General features: G+C 37.3%; 1 protein-coding gene across 1 annotated transcript in view; it reads left to right on the forward strand.

The window, feature by feature from the left end:
- RGS7 (regulator of G protein signaling 7) overlaps nt 1-25,099 on the forward strand; it is a 521,139-nt gene that overhangs the window by 417,211 nt on the left and 78,829 nt on the right. The window contains exons 7-9 of the mRNA XM_030302853.1: nt 16,336-16,400; nt 17,245-17,321; nt 17,428-17,509. Coding sequence (XP_030158713.1) covers nt 16,336-16,400; nt 17,245-17,321; nt 17,428-17,509 — 224 coding nt within the window. The remainder of the gene's footprint in view (nt 1-16,335; nt 16,401-17,244; nt 17,322-17,427; nt 17,510-25,099) is intronic.

Genomic DNA, 25,099 nt, shown 5'->3' on the forward strand with positions numbered 1-25,099 from the left:
GATGTACTCTTGGAAAAGGCACCAATTTTCAGAACCTATTGCTTCATTTGATAAATTTAAATAAGAGAAAGAGAAATTAAGTGCTCCTGACCTAGTATTATGGGAAAGTTACTTGAAATTTAATATTTTTATTACAACAGTGGTTCTGAAATACCATGATAAAAGTCAAACTATGGTGTTTCTTATTATGCTACATCAAAAAATACATTATTGGTTTAAAAACCTATTAAATGCTATAAGCACCAGAGATAATAATGCCATATAAAAAATAATGAGAAGTCAGGTACTACTACGAGTAACTTCTGAAAGAGCTTCTGAAAGTTTTGAAGGTATCTTTGTTATCATAGAAAAGCTCTGTTTAACTCACTGCTCTCCAACAGAGGGAATAAGGTACAAACACATGCAGTTGATTCTTATTATTTGAGGTAGTCATGTCCTATAAAGTTGCCACAAATACTGTATTAGTGGATACTGAGCTGTTGTTCCTTGTGGAAATACAGGGTTCACTTCCTGCAAGCCTCAGGTACAAAAATTATATCATTATAATATATACTTATATAATACATAATATAATATAATATAATATAATATAATATAATATAATATATATAATATATATAATAATATGTATAATATGTACATCATATATATAATGTTATATATAATCATACAATTATATATAATTAACATATATATGTTAAATATATGTATACACATACACACACACACACACACACATATATATATGTATACACATAATTGCCATTGACCTTAAAACCAACAGCATCCTAACTCATGCATGAATGAAGTTTATCCAACATATATATCTTCTTCAAAAGGTACATAGCAGTCTTCTTGCATTTAGGAACACTAGACATCACGGCACCACTGTTCTTGGGGGTCATTTTAGGTAGCAAAATCACCAAGAAAAAGCACAAAAATGCAAAAAAGTGGCACTAAAAATACCACAAAAAGGGCACTTGTGTGCAGAATGAGCTGGAAAAGGAAGGCAGAGCATTGCCTTCTTCCACCTCAACCGAGAATGTGTACATCAGGAAACTCAAGTTTTGCTGCTCTGAATGGCTGTGAATGACCATGAACACATCACAAGTACTGACTGAGGAGCAACAAATAAATTTTAGCAAGTAGGAAAATTTTCAGGTACAGAATCAGCAAATGACGATCAGCTATAATTTTTAAGAGAGAGAAAGAAAATCTGAGGAGATAAAATATCTTGGCAACATACGGAATTACAAATTGCCGAAACTCATGAGCCTTAGCAAAGCAATCAAACCTTTTAGGAACCATTGGTATATTTACAAAGAAAGACAAATTAAACAGCTCTGTTTCATTTCTTTAGCAGTGTAAGTGGTTGGAGCATACAATCTGTAATATAATTTATGGATGAATGCCCAGAGAACTGGATTAAAATAAGATTCACAGTGACAGTAATAGTTCTTATATTTCAGAGCAACATTCTCAGAAATTAAGAAAAATGGGAGCATGTAGAAAACAAATGCAAAAGACTTCTCTTCTTAGCACTCTCTGAGAGCCAGTGTGGGGCTCCCATTGCTGCTGCCTTCCTATATTGCGTGTGATAAGTATCTGCTATGTGATTACAAACCCAAGAATCCTCTGACTCACCTACTTAGTATTTGGATGGCTCTGGAAATAGACTTAATCTCTCTGGATTTCACCTACTTATTTGGATGGCTCTGGAGATAGACTTAATCTCTCTGGATTTCACTGTTGCTGTCAGTTGAATAAAGATGATAATACGTTTTCTGAGATAGTTGATGTAAGGCTGTGGATGAGATAATACATGTAAACACCTTAAGATGCAGCAGTCTGTGTGGTAGAATCATCAGAGAGCACTTCCTCTTCCTTTAGGAGGAGATAGAAGTCCACAGCTCTGATTCTTTTCATTTTGTGGTGTTTGGCTACTATTCCAGAGATGCCCTAAAGGAATTCTTTCTTTTTACGATTAGACCTTCAAGGCAGTTATTTGAAGACTTTCACCATCCAGGTGTTCAATTACCATAGTAGATCTCTCTTATCTTGATTAATCTTTAATTAAGGTATTTCATCTCATACAGTAGTGAAGTCCTACTTCGACTTTATAGTAACATGGTCTTCATTAACATATATCAAAAAATTAAAGACTTTTAAAATTATTTTCATAATATGTCCTCTAGTTACTTTTCTGCTAAGATTTAATTTCTTTCAGTTAATTAATGTATGAGTTGCTGTTGAGTTCTAAATTTTAAGAAAATAAAATTCCCTAAATTTTTGCTATTCATTACCTTTCATTCCTACAAGTTCATTCCCAGTGGTTGAATCATTAAATGAATATTAGATTTTATAGGACTGTGTTATCGTTAAATTTAAAATTCCTTCAAAGAATTATTTTGGAAATTCTGTTCTTAAAGAAGGTAATTACCTCTTCCCTTTAGAGTGAAATTAAGGGAAATGTTTTTAAGCTTTTCTTGTTTTTTTAAAAATCCAAAACTCGGGGCGCCTGGGTGGCTCAGTCGGTTAAGCGGCCGACTTCGGCTCAGGTCCTGATCTCGCGGTCTGTGAGTTCGAGCCCCGCGTCGGGCTCTGTGCTGACAGCTCAGAGCCTGGAGCCTGTTTCAGATTCTGTGTCTCCCTCTCTCTGACCCTCCCCCGTTCATGCTGTCTCTCTCAAAAATAAATAAACGTTAAAAAAAAAAATTTTTTAAATAAAAATCCAAAACTCATCGAGGTTTTAAGGGTATGTTAATTCAGCATAGATACAATTACAAAACACGTTTGCATCTTGAACTTACACACTATACTTCCAGGACAAAAATGAACTTACACACTATACTTCCAGGACATCTTCCAAAACTGCTCCCACTGCCCCTGCATGGAATAAAAAGAAAAGAAAACAAAACTAGAATGGAAAGAACTACTAGGACAGTGTGGAAATTAGAGAATGGCACCACATACAACTCACTTGGAAGATGTATTCTTTCTGGAATCAACAGAAATTAGCCAAATGAAAGGAAGATTAGCCAAATGAAAGGAAGTGATATCAGACTTACAATTTCTTTTCTCAAGAAACTAGGGCAGCTTTAAGGAATTGGATGAAATTCAGACCTACCCCATTAATGAGTCATCAACCCATGTGGGCTGGAGATAAAAGTAAGTATTGGGAGGGTAGGGAAAGGCTTGCCCTGTCTTGGATTAAGATTTCTTAGCTTAAACGCAGCAAAGAGACAGTCCTATGCCTTGTCTGATGTTTTGTCTCTGACATGGATTTCATAAAGCAGCTCAGGCTCTCGGACGTTTAGGGAACAAGCTTAAGAATAAAGGGGGGAAAGTGGGGAGAGGGGAGGAACGTAGGATCCTTGCAGGATTGTTGTTGCTGTGGGCCCACAGCTGCCACAGCAAACCCAGGGTTCCCTAGGTCAGCTTCACCAGTGCAGGGGCCTCACTCCAAAATGAGTGAGCAAACGGCAGGGGAACCTAGAAACAGACAGGGTAGCCACAATGGGCCATGGCCCTCCTTTTTTGGAAGATCTGAGTTGTGATAGAATAGTTTTCGCAAATTTAGTTTTAAAAAGAAATGTGCAAAGCAAAGTTTACTCACCTTAATTTTCCAAGACAACAGCTTTCTCTCCATGCCCTCCAGGATCTAAATAATTATGACAAAAGGAATTCCAAATGGAATGTGAATACTATAATTAATTTTTATAAAACTGTAATAGAGCATACAGTCAAATCTAGTCACTAAAATTATAAAAATAGCAGAGAGTCAAGATGTATTATTTTCTTCATCGTTTATGGGGGGCAGCACTAGGCTGTATTTAATTTCTGCAGCTAAATTCAAGAAAAATATATTAGACATTTATTTAAACATATGAGAATGGCCACTAATGGAATAGTAACAAGTTTTATTCTAAATTATTAAAGGATAAATTAAAGAAAACTCATTCCATGTCACAAAAAGTAGACAGCAAAGAAGTCACAATCCTGGAGGAGAGAGAGACAGAGGCATGAAGATGTAAGAAAAGGAATAACAAACATAGCTGATACGAGAATGAATGTAAAGGGGCGCCTGGGTGGCTCAGTCGGTTAAGTGTCCGACTTCGGCTCAGGTCATGATCTCACGGCTCGTGAGTTCGAGCCCTGCATCGGGCTCTGTGCTGACAGCTCAGAGCCTGGAGCCTGTTTCAGATTCTGTGTCTCCCTCTCTCTCTCTGACCCTCCCCTGTTCATCCCCTGTCTCTCTCTGTCTCAAAAGTAAATAAACGTTAAAAAAAATTTAAAAAAAAAGAATGAATGTAAATATTTAAGTCCATCTATTAAGATAGCAGGCATGTTTAAGTTAGCTCATAAATAAAAACCAATAATATCTGTCTGCAAGGAAGTTAAGTAAAACATGATGACTCTATCAGTTATAGTGGTGAAGCAAAGCTATATCACACAAATACAATTAGAAAAAGGAACCAGGGTTTGCAATATAGATACAATGAAAAATAACCAGGGTACAAAGTATTAAATAGAGCCACATTAGTGAGGGGGGCAATCCATAGACATCTTTCCCATTAAAACTTCTCATGTGCAAGCAGTGAAAATATAAAAAAACAGATAAACATAATCAAAGTGTCTCTTTCAAGCCAGATTGGCACAGAATCAAGTCTGGCCTGAAGGTGAGGATACTGGCATATTTGGGAAGGCATACTGGGCAGAAGTTTGGCAGTGTCTTATAAAATTCATGCTGTGCCTGTCCCACAAATCCCTGCTACCAATTCCAAGAAAAATATGCTAATGGAAGCCTATATGGAGTCATTATTTGTAATAGCTCTGAAAAATGAAAGCATTTTCTCACTACTATATGGAGTGTGAAAGAAGAAAAAACAGATTCCTAGGAAAATAGAAAAAGATCAGAGGCAAGGGGTGGGAGGTGGGGGAATTGCAGGAAGGGGAGTCAAAATGTACAAACCGCCAGATACAAGATAAATGAGTTCTGGGGATATGATGTGTGCCATGATGACTACAGCAAACCCTGCTGTTTGCATAGTTTGAAAGTTGCTAAGAGAGTGGATCCTAAATGTTCTCATCACAAGGAAAAAAACCTTATTTTTGAATGTTAACTTATTGTGGTAATAATTTCACAATTCTGTAAGTCAAGTAATTACACTGTGCACCTTAAACGCATACAGTGCTGTGTGTCAATTGTGTCCCAGTAAAACTGAGAAGAAAGAAAAAAGAACAATCCAAGTATTTAATATAGGTGTATGGCTTAAACAATGTGTGCTGCATTCATAGGATAGAAGAGAGCGGTTAAGAGATACAAACTATGGAAAACTGTGTGAATCTCAGTAAAGTCGAGTAAAAAAAGCAGGTTGTGGAACATGTCCTATGAATGCTATATGTATATATATATATATATATATATATATATATATATACACACACACACACATACATATATATAATTTAAAAGTAAATCAATGTTTGCTGAAGTATGCTCAATATTATCTGTATCATTTATTAAACTTCTCAAAAAACATGGGGAAATATATGTCCTACATATATACCTAAAAATTAGTTTCTATCGCTCACGTATAAAGAGGACTTAAGTCTAATAAGAAAAAATCAAAGCCCCCGAGAGAAAAATTAGCAAAGTCATGAATAGCTAATTCACAAAAGAAAAAAGACACCCAAATGGTCAGGAAATATTTAGTGGTGTTTTTACTCAACAAGTATGTCCTGAGCACCTACTATGTGCCAAGTATGTTCTAGGCAAGGGGACACATGGACTAACAAAATCACCAGAACTCCCTGTGCTTGTAGAGCTGGCATTCCAGGGCAGGTGGGAGGGGGTGAGAGTAAGCTCCTCAGCTACTCATGTAAATGGATACAGAAGCTGTGTATGAGGGGGCGCCTGGGTGGCTCAGTCAGTTAGGCGTCCAACTTTGGCTCAGGTCATGTTCTCAGGGTTCATGGTCCGAGCCCCATGTCAGGCTCTGTGCTGACAGCTCAGAGCCTGGAGCCTGCTTCAGATTCTGTGTCTCCCTCTCTCTGGCCCTCCCCCACTCATGCTCTGTCTCACTCTTTCCCTCGAAAACATATAAACATTTTTAAAAAATTTTAAAAAGAAGTTGTGTGTGAGGAGGTGGAAATTTGTGTGGAAGAGGATGTTGGGCTGGGGGATGGGGGGGGCAGGGGGAGAGGTGTCACTGGGAAAATGGCAGTTCAGCCCTGAGGAGGGAGATAAGGAGCTTGGACCCAGGGGGACACAGGTACTGCCAGAGAAGAGGGAAACAAGGTCCCAGGATAAAGTAATGGATGAGCAGGGACTCTGGTTTTTACCTGAAATGAGATAAGATAGGAAGTAGTTGAAAAGTGGGAAGTTAAAATAAAGTGAAATCGGATTTAAGTCTTTTTTTTTTAATATTTATTTTTGAGAGAGAGAGAGAGAGAGAGGCAGAGAGAGAGGGAGACACAGAATCTGAAGCAGGCTCCAGGCTCTGAGCTGTCAGCACAGAACCCAATGTGGGGCTTGAACTCACAAACCGTGCTTGAGATCATGACCTAAGCTGAAGTTGGACGCCTAACTGACTGAGCCACCCAGGTGCCCCAGAAATCTGATTTAAGTCTTAACGGAATAACTCTGGTTGCTTGGCTGAAAATGGACTCTCCAGAGTTGGAGAGGGTATAAGAAGACTTACTCATGCCTAAACTCTATGGAATTTAGTTCCACAGATCAAAGGACCTGAAAGGTGCACACATCCTCATGTAGCAATAGTACTTTAGGAAATTAGCAGATACCTAAAAAATATACAGCCATACATACTTGTATACATATATGCATACATGTTTGCAGAAGTATTAATAAATAATGCAAGACAAAGGGTATGATCCAAGTGTTCAACAATAATGGCTCATTAAATAAATAATAAATTGATTGTCATGAAATAATTTTTATGAGTATTACCAAACAATAGTTATTGATATGAAGTTAGCCACAATATAATATTAAAGAAAAAAGTTAATAAGACAACATATGTAGTAAAGTTTGAAAATGTTTTAAGTAAATATATGCATATTATGTAAATATATGCAGATTTTTGATATAAATACAGATATTCATGTGCATGTTAGTGGATGTATATAGAAGAGAAAAATCCGGAATATGTGCCAAACAATGACAGAAGTGAGATTATAATGATTTTTTCTTTAATATTTATATATTTTTCTTTATTGTCTGAACTTTTACAATGAGAGATAAGGACTTTAAAAATCAAATTATTTCAACTTTGAAGTTAACCAGTTTGAGTGTATCATTTTTTTTTCATGTTTATTTTTTTTTTTTAATTTTTTTTTTCAACGTTTATTTATTTTTGGGACAGAGAGAGACAGAGCATGAACGGGGGAGAGGCAGAGAGAGAAGGAGACACAGAATCGGAAACAGGCTCCAGGCTCTGAGCCATCAGCCCAGAGCCCGACGCGGGGCTCGAACTCACGGACCACGAGATCGTGACCTGGCTGAAGTCGGACGCTTAACCGACTACGCCACCCAGGCGCCCCTCATGTTTATTTTTTGAGAGAGAAAGCTCACATGAGCTGGGGAGGGCAGAGAGAGAGGGGGGACAGAGGATCTGAAGCAGGTTCTACCCTGCTAGCAGAGAACCTGATGGAGGGCTCGAACTCACAAACCATGAAACCGTGACCTAAGCCAAAGTCAGACATTCAACCGACCAAGCCCCCTAGGCACCCCTTTGGTTTTATCATTTTTAATGACAATATAACATTTCATTGAATGCATGAATTCATTGCCCCACTGTGTTCCTATATTCCTTGCCATGAAGGCTTACACCTCCGCTGTTTTTCCTGCTGTTTCCCTGGGTTATAGTCTCAGATGAGCAAGTACGGGAACAATGGCCGTGAATGTTTCAAGGCTTTGTTACTCATTGTCAAAATCTTTTCCCCAAAGACATCTTTGCTGTTCACATGCCCACCCACAGTGTTGTTCCACTGCTCTATGGCCAGAATGGGTTATTGCCACTCTGTAACATCTCTGCTCTTCTGATGAGTGGAAAGTGATTTTTGTAACTGGGTGTTACAAAATGGAAATCCAGCCAAAGTGTTAAGTGGATCAAGACCAGGTGTGAAAGTGCTCTGCTACACTGACATACAAATTGTCACACTAGCTACTGTCAGCTCACATTGAGTGTATTCAAGGATAAGATGTTGGCTTAAAGACTAGTTTTGTAGCCGTTAGGTCATCAGAAGTCATTGGCCCCATCAGCCCCAAGTGGGAGGAATGAATGGGGAATGCACCTCACCTCAAGTCCAGTGACAAAGATTTCAAGGGGTTTCTGAGAATACTTGACAGGAGTCACCTACTTCTGGGACACAATGGATCATGAATTCCAGGCCTTGGAATTACAAAGGGCAAGGGACAGGCTATCTTGTTGTGGATGGAGGAATTGAAAGGCAGGTGGCCATGTTCTGTGGCAAAGAGTGCATGTGTAATCTAAGCTGTATGTGAGAGATGGTCCTGTCCTAGGGAACAGCCTGGACAGGCAAACACACTGGAGAGAGAGGCCAGAGGTACAGTCCAAGGGCTGTGGCAGTGATCAGCCCCAACAATGGTTACAGGTGAGAGATCTCCGGCAATGGTGGGATGGGTTTTCTCCAAAGCATCCTACTAAGTCACATGAGAAACATAATCAGCTTTAAACCTCTGCCCAGTCCAGAGAATGACAACACTAGATCACCACACTGGCATCAGTCGAGTAAGAACGGCAGCACCCTCCTTTGTTCCCCTTCCTCCTTATCCTCCAACTCCAGAAGGCTTAGAAGCCCTGATCAGCAATACTTAGCAGGGACACAGAAGAACAAGGAAGACAAAGAAGACAATCATGCTTCTCTTACTCACAGAACCTGGGGGAGAGGGGCAGACCTCAAGACTTTAAACCAGACATGAATATTTGACAGTTACTCAGGGTAGACATTCTTGTTTATAAGTTGGGACTCTGAATTACCTGAGTGACAAGCAAGAGTGTAGATACTGCTTGAGTTTTCATTCAGGGACTTGGAAGGATTTGTTCACACAAATAAACTTGAAAAGATAAACAGTTTCATTATGGCAGTATATGTTACATTTGTATGACTTTGGTTGCAAGTTGGATATTTTTCAAATATGTATGTGGCCATTATATATCTAGTCTTCATGAATTATATTACATACTTATGATCTTTTAATGTTTACATATTGGTACCTTCATGATTTTCTCACAGACCTCTGTGATACAGCTCTGAACGCTTTTGTCATAGACATCGGTTTTTTGTTCAACAGAGTATTCCACTTTGGAGAGCTTTATGAAATTAAATGGAAAAAATTAATGCCAGCATTCACTCTATGTTCAGGAGATGTGTGATCCAGAAACTTTTACACCTAAGGCATATTCAGGCCACATTCTATGCATTTACTACGTGGCCATTTTAGCCAAAGTGGTACATGAAGCCTTCTCGAACTTTCTTCCACTTAGTGGCATATCCTTCTATTAAATTTCTTGTTTGTTTGAGCTTAAGTCCTCAAAACTGTCTTCTCTAGTCGAAAATTACTGCAGAGAGATATATTTAAACTTGAAATTTAAATTAAATTCTCAATAATGGAAAACATTTAAAAATAACCCAGGAAATGATTTTTTAAAGTTGTTTTCAATATGTTGGCACTGCAGAAAAAAACTCAAGGGTTCTGTTAAGGAATATTCATACTTGCACTTGGGCCTATGTCCATATATAGTGCCCTCCGGAGCACTCTGGTGCCCTAAATGATAAAGGGTTAGTACAAAAACACTTGACCTGAGCCATAGTTTTGATGATGCGTAACTACTCTCATTTTTAAAATCTTCAATAAACTGTAACTAAGAATTGAAACCCTCTTTCATCTAAGACGCCCCTTCTCATCTGCATCCTATTCAATGCTGACACCCTCTGCTGATAAAGAATGGAAGGATCATCTCTACCTGTCCACATACTGTCCTGTATCTAGACTAGTTCAGTGAGGTTTGGGCCCTTTCAGTCCCAACTGTATTTGCAGTATCTTTAACAGTATCCAGAATGTTCCCCACTTGCTAACCCAGACTTTTTCCTTCTTCCTTTTTACAAAAAAAGACTAGTAGAAATCACTTTAGATTTGACTTCCAAATAACTCCTTTGGAAAAGACCCTATTTAACAAATACATGTGGAACAACTACTATTTACCTGGTTCTGCCTGTCCACGCCTCCACTTTGTTTCCTAGAGAATTAAAGAAAACTGCATTGAAGGACAACTATATTAAAGGATGCATAACTTCTTAGTGAACAGGCATCTAAAAAAAATCACCCTGCTCCTGCTTTTATTTATTAGTTTACCTAATGAGGGTAGAAATATGTTTCCCAGAGGGGGTCTGATTTTGAAAAGAGCGAAGATTAGATGACCGGAATAAATGAAGCAAGTAGAGGCTGGTGCAGGAGGACAGGCCCATGGAGCTTGTAGTTCAGGCTTGAAATTTGGTTAAAGGTAATTCTATGGGAAAGCTGAAATTATTTAATTTAGATATTTAGGAAGATTTTTTTCTTTCTCTCAAGAAGAGACATTCTCAGGGGTATTGCACATACACTACAATCTCTTTTACCAGCTGCTGAGAACATGTTAGATATTTTGTTAAGATCAGTGTATTGAGGAGGGCACCTGTTGGGATGAGCACTGGGTGTTGTATGGAAACCAATTTGACAATAAATTTCACATTAAAAAAATTAAAAAAAAATCTGCCCTATCAGTAAGAGTTTCTTCAAGAGTGAGCATGAACTATGGCTAATTAGAAAATGAATGCATCATGTCATTTTTGTTTTTGAAGGTTGTCTTTTACTAATCTTGAGAATTAGAAATTTTGAAAATTACTACTACTAGTAATACTAGTGGAAAAATAAAATTCCCATGGTTGCTTATACAAAGATATGCTCTCAAATCATCTCCTGGGTTCTTACGTGTCTGTAGCAATGTTAGCATTGGGCCGTAGTTGGCTTTCTCCTTTGCCTGGGCCTTCATAAAAGAAGCTTTAGAGAGCAGAAATTGAAGACACAACACCAGTGTTTGCAGAGATCTCAGATTTTCTGTGTAAGATAATTTCCTCAGTGGTATCAGCTGGACTTCATTATCGAAAACTGAGGGTGGCATAGCTTAGCGCAATGGTGGGAATTATAAAAGCACCTCCAGAACTAACCTTACAAAAAAGTGAAATTTACACTCTTCATCCAGCAGATCTATTCAGCACTTGCCATATATATAGTTTATCTTGAATTTCATGAGATTCAAATATCATATGTTATGGAAAATGGCAAAAAATGTCCTGGAAATCAGGACTGTACCAGAGGGCCCTGATTGTCTTGATGGTATCATAAGAGTTGCTAATAATCCTGCAATAACTTAAGGAACATTATTTGTCAATGACAGAGCTGCTGTGACCTCCGCACTCCCTCTGGCACCCATCCTGTAAATCTGTTGCCCAGGTGGGCTTCCCCTGGCAGCAAGGACACGGAGAAAAATGGAATTAAAACGTCATCATGCTGTAGTTAGGGAAGATGTTACAGCTTTCTCTCTCCTAGTGGAAAAACAGCTGATGATTCTGAAATGTAGTAAAGGAGATGCCAAGAAGCCTTCAGTTTACAATAAGAGATTCTTTCAGTTGACAGAAGATTATGGAAATAATCAAATGTGCCAATAATGATTCCTTCTTCATGCAGTTCCTTTTAAAAAAAATGGTGTTATGTGTGTCTCTAGATGTTTAAGCTCATTTGATGTGTTATTTAAAAGGCTTTATTTTCCCTCTTATTTAATAAAAATAAAATTTCTAAACATATATTTTTTCCTTTTAATTTTTAGAAATATAATTCATTGTCAAATTGGTTTCCATAAAATACCCAGTGCTCATCCCAACAAGTGCCCTCCTCCCTGCCCATCACCCACTTTCCCTTCTCCCCCAACCCCCATCAACCCTCAGTTTGTTCTCAGTATCCAAGAGTCTCTTATGGTTTGCCTCCCTCCCTCTCTGTAACTTTTTTTTCCCCCTTCCCCTCCCCCATGGTCTTCTGTTAAGTTTCTCAGGATCCACATATGAGTGAAAACATATGGTATCTGTCTTTCTCTGCCTGACTTATTTCACTTAGCATAATGCCCTCCAGTTCCATCCACGTTGCTGCAAATGGCCAGATTTTATTCTTTCTCTTTGCCAAGTAGTATTCCATTATATGTATAAACCACATCTTCCTTATGCATTCATCAGTTGCTGGACATTTAGGCTCTTTCCATAATTTGGCTACTGTTGAAAGGACTGCTATTAACATCAGAGTACATGTGCCCCTATGCGTCAGCATTCCCATATCCCTTGGGTAAATCCCTAGCAGTGCTATTGCTGGATCATAGGGTAGTTCTATTTTTAATTTTTTAAAGAACCTCCACACTGTTTTCCAGAGCGGCTGCACCAGTTTGCATTCCCACCAACAGTGCAAGAGGGTTCCCGTTTCTCCACATCCTCTCCAGCATCTATAGTCTTCTGATTTGTTCATTTTAGTTACTCTGACCACTGTGAGGTGGTATCTCAGTGTGGTTTTGATTTGTATTTCCCTGGTGATGAGTGATGTCGAGCAACTTTTCATGTGTCTGTTGGCCATCTGGATGTGTGCTTTGGAAAAGTGTCTATTCGTGACTTCTGCCCATTTCTTCACTGGATTATTTGTTTTTCAAGTGTGGAGTTTGGTGAGTTCTTTATAGATTTTAGATACTAGCCCTTTATCCATTATGTCATTTGCAAATATCTTTTCCCATTCTGTCGGTTGCCTTTTAGTTTTGTTCATTGTTTCCTTTGCAGTGCAGAAGCTTTTTATTTTGATGAGGTCCCAATAGTTCATTTTTGCTTTTAATTCCCTTGCCTTTGGAGATGTGTCGAGTAAGAAATTGCTGCAGCTGAGGTCAGAGAGGTTTTTTCCTGCTTTCTCCTCTAGGGTTTTGATGGTTTCCTGTCTCGCATTCAAGTCCTTCCTCCATTTTGAGTTTATTTGTTGTGAATGGTGTAAGAAAGTGGTCTAGTTTCATTCTTCTGCATATTGCTGTCCAGTTCTCCCAGCACCATTTGTTAAAGAGACTGTCTTTTTTCCATTGGGTACTTTCTTGCTTTGTCAAAGATTAGTCGGCCATACATTTGTGGGTCCCATTCTGGGTTCTCTATTCTATTCCATTGGTCTATGTGTCTGTTTTTGTGCCAATCGCATACTGTTTTGATGATTACAGCTTTGTAGTAGAGGCTAAAGTCTGGGATTGTGATGCCTCCTGCTTTGGTTTTCTTCTTCAATATTACTTGGGCTATTCAGGGCCTTTTGTGGTTCCATACAAATTTTAGGATTCTTTGTTGTAGCTTTGAGAAGAATGCAGGTGCAATTTTGATTGGGATTGCATTGAATGTGTAGATTGCTTTGGGTAGTATTGACGTTTTAACAATATTTATTCTTCCAATCCATGAGCATGGTATGTTTTTCCATTTCTTTGTATCTTCTTCAATTTCCTTCATGAGCTTTCTGTAGTTTTCAGTATATAGATCTTTTACATCTTTGGTTAGGTTTATTCCTAGGTATTTTATGGTTCTTGGTGCATTTGTGAAGGAGATCTGTTTCTTTATTTCTCTTTCTGTTGCTTCATTATTGGTGTATAAAAATGCAGCCAGTTTGTGTACATTAATTGTACCCTGCTACTATGCTGAATTCAAGTATCAGTTCTAGCAGACTTTTGGTGGAGTCTTTCGGGTTTTCCATGTATAATATCATGTCGTCTGCAAAAAGTGAAAGTTTGACTTCATCTTTGCCAATTTTGATGCTTTTGATTTCCTTTTGTTGCCTGATTACTGATTCTAGGACTTCCAGCACTATGTGAAACAACAGTGGTGAGAGTGGACATCCCTGTCGTGTTCCTGATTGCAGGGAGAAAGCTTTCAGTTTTCCCCATTGAGGATGGTATTAGCTATGAGCTTTTCATAAATGGCTTCAATGATGTTTAAGTATGTTCCTTCTATCCTGACCTTCTTGAGGGTTTTCATCAAGAAAGGATGCTATATTTTGTCAAATACTTTTTCTGCATCTATTGACAGGATCATATGGTTCTTATCTTTTATTAATGTGGTGTATCACATTGATTGATTTGCAAATATTGAACCAGCCCTGCAGCCCAGGATTGAATCCCACTGGACCATGGTGAATAATTCTTTTTATATGCTGTTGAATTCGATTCACTAGTGTCTTGTTGAGAATTTTTGCATCCATATTCATCAGGGATATTGGCCTTCTTTTTTTTTTTTTTTTTTTTTTTTTTGGTTGGGTTTCTGTCTGCTTTGGGAATCAAAGTAATGCTGACTTCATAGAATGATTCTGGAAGTTTTCCTTCCATTTCTATTTTTTGAAACAGCTTGAGAAGGATAGGTATTAACTCTTCTTTAAATGTCTGGTAGAACAGACCAAGGAAGCCATCTGGTCCAGGACTCTTATTTGTTGGGAGATTTTTGATGACTGATTCAATTTCTTCATTAGTTATGGGTTTGTTCAAATTTTCTATTTCTTCCTGTTTGACTCTTGGTAGTGTGTGGTTGTTTAGGAATTTGTCCATTTCTTCCAGGTTGTCCAGTTTTTTGGCATATAATTTTTCATAGTATTCCTTGATAATTGCTTGTATTTATGAGGGATTGTTGTAATAAATCCATTTTCATTTGTGATTTTATCTGTTTGGGTCCTTTCCCTTTTCTTTTTGAGAAGCCTGGCTAGAGGTTTATCAATTTTGTTTAGTTTTTCAAAAAACCAACTCTTTCCTTTATTGATCTGTTTTTCTGTTTGTTTGTTTTTTTTTTTTTTTTTTTTGGATTCTATATTGTTTATTTCTGCTCTGGTCTTTATTTCTCTTCGTCTGCTGGGTTTGGGGTTTCTTTGCTCTTCTGCTTCTAGTTCCTTTAGGAGTGCTGTTAGATTTTGTATTGGGGATTTTTCTTGTTTCTTGAGATAGGCCTGGATTGCAATGTATTTTCTTCTTAGGACTGCCTTTGCTGCATCCCAGAGGGTTTGGATTGTTGTATTTTCATTTGTTTCCATATGTCTTTTAATTTCTTCTCTACTTGTCTGGTTGGCCCATTAGTTCTTTAGTGGGATGTTCTTTAACCTCCATGCTTTTGGAGGTTTTCTAGACTTTTTCCTGTGGTTGATTTCAATCTTCATAGCATTGTGATCTGTAAGTGTGCATGGTATGATCTCAGTTCTTTTATATTTATTGAGGACTGTTTTGTGACCCAGTACGTGATCTGTCTTGGAGAATGTTCCATATGCACTCGAGAAGAAAGTGTATTCTGCTGCTTTGGGATGTAGAGTTCTAAATATATCTGTCAAGTCCATCTAGTCCAATGTATCATTCAGGGCCATTGTTTTTTTTACTGATTCTCTGTCTAGATGATCTATCCATTGTTGTAAGTGGATTACTAAAGTCCCTGCAATTATCACATTCTTATGGATAAGATTGCTTGTGTTTGTGTTTGTTTTAAATATTGGGGTGCTTCCGAATTCGGTGCATAGACATTTATAATTGTTAGCACTTCCTGATGGATAGACCCTGTAATTATTATATAACGCCCTTCTTCAACTCTTGTTACAACCTTTAATTTAAAGTCTAGTTTCTCTGATATAAGTATGGCTATTCAAGCTTTCTTTTGACTTCCAGGAGCGTAATATATTGTTCTCCATCCCCTCACTTTCAATCTGAAAGTGTCCTCAGGTCTAAAATGAGTCTCTTTTAGACAGCAAATAGATGGGTCTTGTTTTTTTATCCATTCTGATACCCTATGTCTTTTGAATGAATTTAAATTTTTTTATGTTTATTATTTATTTTTGAGAGAGAAACAGAGTGTGAGCAGGGGAGGGGCAGAGAAAGAGGGAGACACAGATCCAAAGCAGGCTCCAGACTCTGAGCTGTCAGCACAGAACCCAACATGGGGCTTGAACCCACGAACCATGACACCATGACCTGAGTTGAAGTCGGACACTTAACCAACTGAGCCACTCCCCATGAACATCTTTTTTCTTATAAATACCATTATGTTTGAATTTCAGTAAAAATATCATACCTTCTTTATTTTTGTCAAAAAAATAAATCATTGAAAATGATGAGTGGAAAAAATTGGCAAAGACCGAGATGTCTTGATTTATAACACTATCTTTTATTTTCAGTAAGTGCCTTCATGTTAACAAGCAGGGAAGATGTAATTAATTTTTTTTTTTCCTTTTAGCGGTTTATCTCTGCAAGAGAACAATGCAAAACAAGGCAAGGCTGGAACTAGCTGACTATGAAGCTGTAAGTACTAAGGACTTTCTGGCAAAGAATGTCATAAAACGAACAGGAATAAGGCCTATGGTCATTTCTGGGAATTCTGTTGACTTTCTACATGCCTGGATTTTAAGGACCAGATTCCCAGGGATCGAGCATCATAATGGCCCAAATCCCTGACTTGCTTGCTTCCTTGGAGATGGTGAACTTCTACACACACAAATTCATGAGAGAAGGGAGGAGTATGTCTTACTTGCTAAACTCAAGTGTGAAAATGTGAGATGTGTCCTGCATATAGTAAAGACATCCAAACCTAGAGAAGTAAAGAACATTCACTTTGGGTAAATGGTTTTTGTGGAACCTTCAGGTTGGTCACCATCAGCAGGTAAAATTAATCTGATGTAATTTGTTCCGACAATTGCTATGTTGTGATTTACTGACTTTGAAGCACTGACTAGAAATGGTAGTAGTCTTCTGAGGGTTTACATTCTTGTCAGGAACTGGATGGATTGACTGAATCAATAGTACAAATGTACTGCTTTTCTGTTCCTCACTAAAATGGGCACAGAAAACTCCAATAGATTAGTATTGAGCCCTTTTTATATACAAAGTAATTTTAGTATTTTAGATGTTTGCTTGTATTCTCTCAAGTCAATTATTCATAAACATTAATATTTGTGATAGGTTTCCCTGTTTCCTCTGTTAATATGAGGATGAGTTATATTCAGTGAGCATGACTCATCATTCAGAACTGGAGTACACTTACTACTTTAGAGACTATATTTTCTTGACAAATTCATACGGTAGATAAATGAGAAGGGAGTAGTGATCGTGAGCATCAGAAAGTCTTCACCTGTGGTGTATTTTTCAGGAGAGCCTGGCCAGGCTGCAGAGAGCATTTGCCCGGAAGTGGGAGTTCATTTTCATGCAAGCAGAAGCACAAGCAAAGTGAGTCCTTGTGAGTCTTTTGGAAAACTTGATCAAGTTGCGGCCTTTTGTCCAGAGAGGTGCTACAATTAATATCACTTACTATCCATTGTTACCATGTTGACAGAGTGGACAAGAAGAGAGACAAGATTGAAAGGAAGATCCTCGATAGCCAAGAGAGAGCATTCTGGGACGTTCATAGACCTGTGGTAAGCATGAGTGCACACGTTATCTCCAGTTCATAATCTGAGCCTTTGGAAAGTGAAGGATGCCTGAGAAAGTGAGGGAAGAATGAGGTAACCCCATCACTCTTCCACAAATCTTGATGATTTCATTAAGGAAGGATTGCCACTTTTGTGTAAGATGACCAGAATTCGGTAGTGTCACGCTTAATTTATAAAGTTATGCATTTTCCCAGTATGACATCACTCTTGGCATTTGAGGTACCTGATACTTTTATACCCTTGAAAGAAAAAAGACTTCAACAAAGCAGTCTTACATAAGCTGTGTGACCCAGAGTGACAAATAATGAATGTCCTTGATTAATGCCAGAAAACTCTGTAAGGAATTCAACACTGGTTATGGGCATTCACAAGAAAACATGTCTGATCTCATATTTTTCTTTATATTTTAATAGTATGTCTTTGTTTTCTATATATTTCTTTAAACACAAGCAGGCAAGACATTAGAGAATAATATTTCTGTAAGTATTATTAGAATAAATATCAGGATCACAGCATAAGACAAATCAAGATTGATGAGAATATTTTAAAATCTTCCTCTCAGCTTCCTTCGGGATCAGACCAAAATAGATCTGCTTTCCAAAGATTTACATATATATATATATATATATATATATTTCAATTTCAGATAACAATGCAATTGTTAAATTCTATATTGAATTTTTCTCTCTTTGAATTTCTAGAAGATTAGAATTGAGAATTAACTGGCTTCTTTGCTCAATATTCAGTTTGAGTTTTGTTACTCATGGTGAGAAAGGATTATAAGGTCACATGCATAAGAATGGAAAGAATATGAAGTAGGATTTTGCTTGCTTATTTGTTTGTTTTAAGCTGTCTTTGGAAACCAGTCAATACATTATGTTTCTGTGTTTATCCACTTTATGCCCCCGGACATCTGGTGGCCCATCGCTAGCGTTGTTCAGCTTTCATGGCCTGCATCCTCCTGTCAACTCAAGAGGGTTGCTCATGAGGACTTATTCCATGGTCCTTGGCCCTCTGTGTGGCCCTGTTGGAGACAGAACTTGTACACAGTTGTTTCTGCTGTCTAGTGTGAGTCATGCTTCAGTCCTCTGTGTCTCCCTGCAGCAAGGAACACGTATGAATGCTTTCCAAGGGGTCCCCCGCTGCACCCCTTACTAGGCTTCCAATTAGAAAATCATCCTAAGGAGCACCCAGAGGGAGGAACCACCCTGAATATATATAATTCATTTCCTTTATTCAACGTGTAGGTGCTGATGACAGCAGTTGCAAATGTTGAGGAAGCTAATCTGTGGGATCTCTGTCTTAGTATCATTCCTACACTTTTCATTTTATTTAGGCTATTATTTTCGAACTTGAAATCTATCTCTTAGGTTTAGGCAATAGGAGAATTATAACATGACCTTCCTTGGTGTTTATCAACTAATATATCTGGAATGATCGGATTGTGTTGACTCTTCTCTTCAAAGGGATTATTCTCTATTCACCTCTAAAACTTACTTTTTGAAACGTCTGAAGGATAGCCTTTGTCCCCAACTTTTTTAGGTAAATGGATCAGTCCTGTAGACACATGCCAACACAATGACTAATCACTTTTTCCTTCAAAAGCCATATCTGAACCCCCTGAAACACAGAATACCTCAGCATGCCACCCTTCCTACAATGTGCAACATCATGTAAGAATACTACTTACTCTGTATCAACATGTGCCAGGCATTGTACTGCATGAAATGTTGATCAAAACACAGTCCTTGATTCCTAAAATTCACATCCGGTGGAAGCATTTTATGAACATAGTCACGAACGCTTTAAGACAGGCATGACTACACATTTGTTTTCTGGGGGGAAAATACAGATGGTCATGGGATTTATATGACTTGCCCATGTACACAAGGCTAGTAGTGGCCTGAACCAACTATTTTCTACTCCATAGTCTGATTCACAAAGGAAGGGGAGCAACAGGGGAGTAGAGTGGCTCCAGTCAAAGAAAGCAGCTGCAGCAAGAGTGAGATGCTCACTGCATGCCTCCATTCTGAAAAAAAGAGGGGATAAAAAGTTAGCAATATTGCATGTGTGATATGGCTATATTTATAGGTGTCTTGTTATAGGAATATTTTACTAGTATATTTTACTTCTGGTTTTTGAATATTCTTTTTTCATTCATTTTACTGTTTCCAAGAGCCCAAAGTTAAAGCCATCTTTAAAACACTGTAGGCCACACATCCCTGATCTAGGGGCACCCAGCTACCATGTAGGGAACACCGTGGTCAGGTGTTGTTATACAATATGAAATCTAAAGGGCCAGTTCCAGTAGTGTTTCTCCAGTAAGTACTATCTCCTATATTCATATAGAATAGTCTTGTGTAACTTATTACTATTTCAAGAACAATCTAAAATTTTTATAAATATATTGATAAATGTAGTTCACATAAATTACTAGTACATTAAAAAGATCACAAAGAATGCCCTTGTTTTTATTTTGGTTTCAAAAAGACTAATTATAAAAATATTAACTGACCACTATAAGTCTTAAAAGTCTAGAGATCGATATTCCCATTAGAATAAAAAAAAAAAAACTCTACTCAAATTTCACTGGTTTATAATACAACCTAATTGAAAGACCTTTAAGTCACATAATTACATTTTCCTGGATTGATTTTAGCTTCATCAATATAGAAAATATCTCTGTTTTCAAAAACCAGAAATGGAGTTACTTTAATAGCATTATTTGTTATTTTTTTTTCATTTTGTCTCTTCTTATAAAATCCTACCATTAAACATTTCAATAAAAAATATAACAGAGAGGGGCGCCTGGGTGACTCAGTCGGTTAAGCGGCCGACTTCGGCTCAGGTCATGATCTCGCGGTCCGTGAGTTCGAGCCCCGCGTCGGGCTCTGTGCTGACAGCTCGGAGCCTGGAGCCTGTTTCAGATTCTGTGTCTCCCTCTCTCTGACCCTCCCCGTTCATGCTCTGTTTCTGTCTCAAAAATAAATAAACGTTAAAAAAAATTTAAAAAAATATATATATAACAGAGAACAGTTAATCCTCATGAAGATTTTATTAATTCAAGTATCTGCCACATTGCATTGTTTGGTTTGCTTTGATTTGATCTGGTTTTACTCTGGCATTTACTTAATCAAAAATGGGTTGGAAGCCATTAGCTAGAAATGTAGTGGAGAAAGGGAAATCTCAGCAGCTCAGAGTCTTTAAAGTATACTTTAAAAATTAATTTAAAATATTATATTACATAAATTTCTACTTGAAGCGTATATAGAAAATATATGTAATATGATTTTACTTTTTAAAAAACCGTGAGGCCACTTAACATATAATCTTTCTATTGAACTTAATACCATTATGAAATAAATTTAGCTTCTCTGAGCATGCTTATGTTTACTCCAGAAAAGTAAAGTCATTAACCCCAAGAAGGACTCTTCAGTTTTCAGGGATTCCACATAGAATTGTCAAAAACTAACTATTCAAGAACATAATTGGAGAAATACACTAAATTGTAGTAAATGTCAAATAATTTGGGATTTATGTTAATTTTTGTATTTAATGTTTCAACATTTTAATGAAGCCCTTTCAAGGGCCAACATATTCTTAGTCTGTATTAATAGAATTTTTGGAACTAATTCAATTGAAGTAAAAATTGCCCTTGTCACAGTGCTGAGGAACTCAATTTTAGAGTTTTGTGCCTAGTTCTAGAAACCATACTTAAAAAAAAAATGTGGCTGAGCTGTAGTTGAGGTGAATGTTAAAGGGGCAAAGTCAAAAATAAGAAAAAAATAATTGTGGGGCACCTGGGTAGCTCAGTTGGTTAAGCGTCCAACTTCAGCTCGGGTCATGATCTTACAATCCGTGAGTTCAAGCGCCGCGTCAGGCTCTGTACTGACAGCTCAGAGCCTGGAGTCTGCTTTGGATTCTGTGTCTCCCTCTCTGCCCCTCCCCTGCTCATGCTCTGTCTCTCTCTGTCTCAAAAATAAATAAAAACATTAATTTTTTTTAAATAAAGAAAAAAAATTAATTGTGAAGTTATTAGAGAGATTAGTGGCCGTAAGGATAAGAAAACCCAAGAAAGTTGTCTTCATATTTTTGAAATTTGATTAGGTGGAGTTGGAATGAGGCTTATTCTTTTACCCTATTTGGATTCTGTATGACCAATGTGGAAACAACTGGAAAATAAAATCTCAATGTAAAAACTTCATTAATACTTAACTAAATATCATTGCCAACCTTAAATGATAGGAATGATTAATTCAAGTATACTTTGAAATTCGTTCGCCAGAAATATGGTGGAGAAAAGGCAATTTTCTCCTTTTCTCCTTTGTATAGTGAGATTAGTAATTTTTAGTGGTCCTTCCAGCATGAAGTATCAGGAGTTAGTTCAACTTGGGGCACCTTGGGGCTCAGTCAGTTAGGCATCCCATTCTTGTTTTTGGCTCAGGTCGTGAGCTCATGGTTCATGAGTTCAAGTCTCACTTGGTTCCACACTGAGAGTGCTTGGGATTTCTTTCTCTCCTTCCCTCTCTGCATCCTTCCCCCCTCCCCCCCCATCTCCAAACAAACAAACAAACAAACAATAATTAGATCAACTTCTTTGCTTCCCAAATCTGTTAGAGATTGATTCATGCCATGTACTTCAAAAAAGGCTTACAGAATAAAAATACTTAAGTACAGAAAATGGAAATGTACTTCATTAAAAGTTCAAAATAAAAATAATAATCTTTGAATTCTTCCTGATTTTAAATTGAACAAATCTTCATCACAAAATAGTGAAAATAGTTATTATTTACCTATGGCTTCCACATACAATGGCTTATTCTTACATATATTACCATTTATAAATTAATTTTTCCACTTATGGAGGTATAATTGACACATACTATAGAATAAGCTTAAGATATACAACATAATCATTTGATATATGTGTATGTAGCAAAATGATTACCACATCCATCACCTCACATAGTTACAATTTTGTGTGTGTGATGAGAACTCTTAACATTTACTTTCTCAGCACTTTTTAAAATATACATATTTAACTATAGTCACCATGCTGACATTATATTCCTGGGACTTATTTATCTTATACTGGAAATTTCTACCTTTTGGCCACTTTTACCCATTTCCTTCATACACACACTCCATGCCTCTGGCAACCACTAATCTGTTCTCTGTGTCAATGAATCTGTTATATTTTTTTAGATTCTACATATACGTGATCATACAGGATTTGTCTTTCTCCGTGACTTGTTTCACTTGGCATAATGTCCTCAAGTTTCATCCATGTTGTCATAAATGGCAGGATTTCCTTCTTTTTACGGCTGAATAATATTTCAGTGTGTGTGTCTGTGTGTGTAACACATGCCACATTTTCTTTATTCATTCATGTGTTGATCAACACTTAGGTTATTTCCATATCTTCCTATTATAAATAATGCTACAATGAACATGGGGATGCAGATAGTAATTGCAGGTAGTAATTTCAGGATAGTAATTTCTTTTCATTTAGAAATACATCAGAAGTGAAGTTGGTAGATCATATGGTAGTTCTATTTTTTTTTTCAAAGTTTATTTATTTTTGGGACAGAGAGAGACAGAGCATGAACGGGGGAGGAGCAGAGAGAGAGGGAGACACAGAATCGGAAACAGGCTCCAGGCTCCGAGCCATCAGCCCAGAGCCTGACGCGGGGCTCGAACTCATGGACCGCGAGATCGTGACCTGGCTGAAGTCGGACGCTTAACAACCGACTGCGCCACCCAGGCGCCCCGTCTATTTTTAATTTTATGAGGAACCTACATAGTGTTTTCCACAGTGGCTGCACCAGTTTGCATTCCCACCAACAGTGCATGAGGATTCCTTTTCTGCACATCCTCTCTAGCACTTTTTCTCTCCTGTGTTTTTGATAATAACCTTTCTAATAGATAGGAGGTGATATGTCGTTGTGATTTTTATTTGCATTTCCCATATGATTAGTGATGTTGAGCATCTTTTCATGTATCTGTTAGCCATTAGACATCTTTGAAAAAAACATGTCTATTCAGATCCTCTCCTAATTTTAAATTGAAGTTATTGTTTTGTTATTGAGTTGTATGAGTTCTTTCTATATTTTGGATATTAACTTCTCATCCAGTATATGGCCTGCAAATATTTTCTCCCATTCTATAGATTGTCTTTCATTTGTTGAGTGTTTATTTTGATGTGCAGAAGTTTTTTAATTTGATGTAGTCCCCCTTGTTGATTTTTTGTTTTGTTGCTTGTGTTTTAGGTATCATAACCAAAAAATCATCGCTAAGACCCATGGAAGGAGTTTTCCCCTATTTTTTTTTTAATGTTAATATATTTTTGAGAGAGAGAGACAGATAGTGCAAGCTGGGAAGGGGCAGAGAGAGAAGGAGACACAGAATCTGAAGGAGGCTCCAGGTTCTGAGCCGTCAGCATAGAGCTCGAGATCATGACCTGAGTAAAATTGATACCCTAAACAATTGAGCCACCCAGGTGCCCCACCCCCTATATTTACTTCTAGAAGTTTTATGGTTTCAGGCCTTACATTTAAGCCTTTATCCATTTCAAATTATTTTTTTAACATATTGTCCATTTCAAGTTAATTTTTGTGAGTGGCTAAGATACTGGTCTAGTTTCATTCTTTTTCATGTGAATATCCATTTTCCCAGCACTATTTATTGAAGAAACTATCTTTCCTCCTTTGAGTATCTATTCTCCTTTGTCAAATATTAAGTTGATCAGGGGCACCTGGGTGGCTCAGTCGGTTAAGCGGCCGACTTCGGCTCAGGTCATGATCTCGCGGTCCATGGGTTCGAGCCCCGCGTCGGGCTCTGTGCTGACAGCTCAGAGCCTGGAGCCTGTTTCTGATTCTGTGTCTCCCTCTCTCTCTGCCCCTCCCCCGTTCATGCTCTGTCTCTCTCTGTCTCAAAAATAAATAAACGTTAAAAAAAATTTAAAAAAATAATATAAAATTGATCATATATGCATGGATTTATTTCTAGACTTGATTTTGTTCCATTGGTAGGTATGTCTTTTTTTTTTTATTTCCATTGCATACTCTCTTGATTACTGTAGCTATGTAATATCATTTGATATTGGGAAGTGTAATGCCTCCAGATTTGTACTTATTTCTCAATATTACTTTGGGTATTTGGTGTCTTTTGTGCTCCATATGAATTTTAGGATTTTTTTTCTATTTCTATAAAAATGCTATTGGAATATTGATAGGAATTGCATTGAACCTACAGATAGCTTTAGGTAGTATGGACATTTTAACAACATTAATTCTTCCAGGCCATGAGCACAGATTATCTTTCCATTTATTTGTGTATTCAGTGTACAGGTATTTTACCTCCTTGGTTAAATTTATGCCTAAGGATTTTATTGTGCTTGATGCTGTTGTAAATAGTATTGTTTTCTTTATTTCTTTTTAAAATAATTCTTTGTTAGTGTATGGAAACAGTACTGATTTTGTATGTTGACTTTTATCCTACAAATTTACTGAATTTGTTGATTAAATCTAACAGGTTTTTTTGGTAGACTCTTTAGGAATTTTTATATATAATCAT

Source organism: Lynx canadensis, chromosome F1 (genome assembly GCF_007474595.2).
Source record: "Lynx canadensis isolate LIC74 chromosome F1, mLynCan4.pri.v2, whole genome shotgun sequence".
Lineage (NCBI taxonomy): Eukaryota > Metazoa > Chordata > Mammalia > Carnivora > Felidae > Lynx > Lynx canadensis.